The sequence below is a fragment of the Austrofundulus limnaeus genome, unplaced genomic scaffold, assembly GCF_001266775.1.
Source record: "Austrofundulus limnaeus strain Quisiro unplaced genomic scaffold, Austrofundulus_limnaeus-1.0 Scaffold7, whole genome shotgun sequence".
NCBI classification, from domain to species: domain Eukaryota; kingdom Metazoa; phylum Chordata; class Actinopteri; order Cyprinodontiformes; family Rivulidae; genus Austrofundulus; species Austrofundulus limnaeus.
Window position 1 is genome coordinate 2,917,760 of NW_013952409.1, and position 3,064 is coordinate 2,920,823.

The 3,064-nt window shown below is 39.7% G+C and overlaps 1 protein-coding gene across 1 annotated transcript in view; it reads left to right on the top strand.

Annotated features, from left to right (window-relative positions):
• Nucleotides 1–828: 828 nt before the first annotated feature.
• The window catches only part of dkk3b (dickkopf WNT signaling pathway inhibitor 3b), an 8,846-nt gene continuing 6,610 nt past the window's right edge, over nucleotides 829–3,064 (top strand). The window contains exons 1-3 of the mRNA XM_014033408.1: nucleotides 829–1,047; nucleotides 2,559–2,675; nucleotides 2,758–2,838. Of these exons, the coding sequence (XP_013888862.1) occupies nucleotides 868–1,047; nucleotides 2,559–2,675; nucleotides 2,758–2,838 (378 nt within the window). The 5' untranslated portion in view covers nucleotides 829–867. The remainder of the gene's footprint in view (nucleotides 1,048–2,558; nucleotides 2,676–2,757; nucleotides 2,839–3,064) is intronic.

The window sequence follows — 3,064 nt, forward strand, 5'->3', positions numbered from 1 at the left end:
AATAAAAGGTGTTGTGAACTTTCAGGTTGTTCGTATTCTGCCTCCATGTGGTGAAGGACGGTTACTACATCCCAAATGGACTTTAAACCCTCCTGCTGTCCTAGGTCAAAAGAACCCACGTGGTCTCTGAGGCCTCCTGGGTCCTTCCTTTCGATCTAAAAGCAGCAGGAGGGTTAGATAGAAAGCAATTAGATTTTTCTCCCATAAGTTATCTATTTCCTTATTAATCCAATTAGATTTTACATCCTGTTTTTTTACTATGTTCCTAAACTCCATCCCAGATGTTTATAGCTGCTTTGTTCATGTAAAAGAGTTTAAACCACCAATAATTTCTCTCTATGTCCCTACCAATGAGTTTGATATAATCTCTTTAGATTATATACATTAATTGTTCAGCCTTTCCACGAGTCTTTGAAGATTGTTTTCTTTTTAATTTTTGCTGGTTTTTCATTTGTTTTTCATCCAGTCCTTTAGACCGGCCAACATGTGCACAGTGTGCTTAAAACACAAGAAGAGTGAAAGAAAAAAAACAAAAGTCATCTTTTAAACAAACAGGAGAGGAAAATAAAGATCTGCTGGACCTGAGGGATGCATCATCCATCAGCTGATTGTTTATTATATGGTTATTCTTCATGTGGTGGTTTGTGAGGAGTTTTTTTAGCTGATATTCACAGCCTGTGTTTGTTTGTTTAGACTTCCTGATAAGCATCAGTTTAACTTTGACTTTTTCTCCCCCAGATGCCTTTTCCAGCCCGTTAAACCCACCCACCAGCACTTCTCATAGTTTCCACATAAAGTGTCTCCAGCTGCGTCACTGCAGCTCTGCAGCTCAGACAGTCAGCAGCTGCTCGCTTTCAGGGAGAGGAGATGTCCGGCTTCGGCTTGCTGTCTGGGTTCTGGACTCTGGGTCTGCTGTGGACGGCCGGCCGGGCCGTGATCCCGAGGGACCAGGTGGAACCGGGTCCGGTCAGCCTGAATGAAATGTTCCGGGAGGTGGAGGAGCTGATGGAGGACACGCAGCACATACTGGATGAGGCGGTGGACCAGGTCTGCGTTTTTGCTCCATCAGACAGGGAAAGAGCTGGACTGTTAGGACCTGAACAGGGAACAAGAATGAAGAAACACAACTAAACTAGAACTGATTTGTCAGAAAGTAGCTTAAGTATCAGATTACACACAGTTTCCATGTCTGCTTCAGGTCTGACTCACTTTGTTCTGTCATCATCTGGATGCTAAACAGTTTAACTCTTTATTCTTACAAACAGAGAGGCATCAAGCTTACTGCTGAAGATTTAAAACTCCTGGTTAATTAAAATAACATCTTTTAACTGTGCAAGGTCTGACTTCAACAAATCAGTCTAAGTTTTAACCCAGGTTTGCTTTGCAATCATGATAAATAGGAAAATACCCAGAGTTCATGTTTTGCTCCAACATAAGCTGCTTAATTTTCCAGAAGATGAAAGATTTTTTCAGACGAGGCTGTTTTTATATATTTAAAAAAACAACCAGTTTGATTAATTGGTAAGAAATTACTCAAATGGTCTCAACAATATGATTTTCAACCTGAGTTTATTTTTATTTCCTTTAAATAAAAAAGGCTGATTTTGAATATTCTGACTTCTGAACAAACTTCTGAATGTTCAACATTTGCTCAAAGTTTTATAAAAATCTCTTAAAATATCCAGAATTTGAGGAGGGGGTTTGTGACGGATAACAACTTTTTATTTTGTTAGGAAATCCTAAAACGTGGAGTGTAAAACAGTCACCATTTAAAGCTGGAACTTTTTTGTTTTGTTTTTTGTCCCCCATCATTTTAAACTAATTTTAAAAGTCTTTCAGTTGAAACAATTTAAAATCAACCTCTTCACTCACCAACACAGTATTTGAGTTGCGCCAGTTGGTTTGATCCTGATCGCGATTCATAATTAAAGTAAACATATCACGCTTTTAAATCCTTCTTTTCACATTCAAATATTTCTGTTGGGTCTTTTTAAAGTGGAACTACAAAGCTTTGGTTTGAATTCCTCCTTATTCTAACTTCAGCAGCTCCTCTTTTACCTCTTTTATGATGTGTGTCTCAAAGCAGCTCGTTTTGTTACTGTTCCTTTAAGATGCTTCAAGCTCCGCCCCCTCCTGCTTCCATACCGGTCCACTCCGCTTTGAGAGAGGGGGGTATGTTTTCTAGCTTGCAGAAACGTTTTATTTAATTGAATTAAAAGATGTCCACAAGGTACGACTTGTCCACCAGAGCCTGACCCAGAACCAGAGGAGAGTTAAGATCGGATATGATCATTCTGTCGCAGATAATTTGACGTAATAATTCAGAAAATGATGTCATAGAAAACAGAGAATAGGGCTTAATACTCTGACCCAAACAGAACATAAAGATATCTTTGCAGCAGGAGCGACTAAACTCAACTTTTCTGACTCATAGAGACTCCAAGTCCACAAAAAAATGTATTTAACAGCTAAAAACAGTGGATTTTGCAGATGTCCGCTTTGAGAATTTAAAGTGCAAATAAATAAATAAAATTATTCCAACATTTTTTATCCATCAGATAACTACAGAGAATGAAAAACACTCTTCGTCTTCACTGGATCTGCCCCTGAGCTACCACAACCAGACGATGGAGAGCAGAGACGGACTGACTCGGGTCCTGGACAGAACAGACAAGGTGGGTCCCCCCAAAACCTCAAAACCCTTTGATCCTGTGGGTTTTTTTTTTTCTCATTCCATCACGTTTGGACTGTTTGTAGGAAACAAACAACAGGACAGGAGAGACTCGTCTGTCCCACGTCCACATGGAGGTCTCCGGTCACTGGAACAGCGTGGACCACGTGAGTACAGCTGTGATAAGAAAAGCAGAAAAATAAGAGGAAAAGCAAAACCACTCAGACATCCAGGTGAGCAATCAATAAACTGTTCTTGAAAATGTCAAAAGAGCTGGATGGAAAACTCAGATGGACATAAAAGGTTTTAATAAAGAGAAAAAAACTAGTATAGGTCTTCTGGACGGGTTCTTCTCTAATGAAACGTTTCGTCTCTCCTCCAAGAGACTTCTTC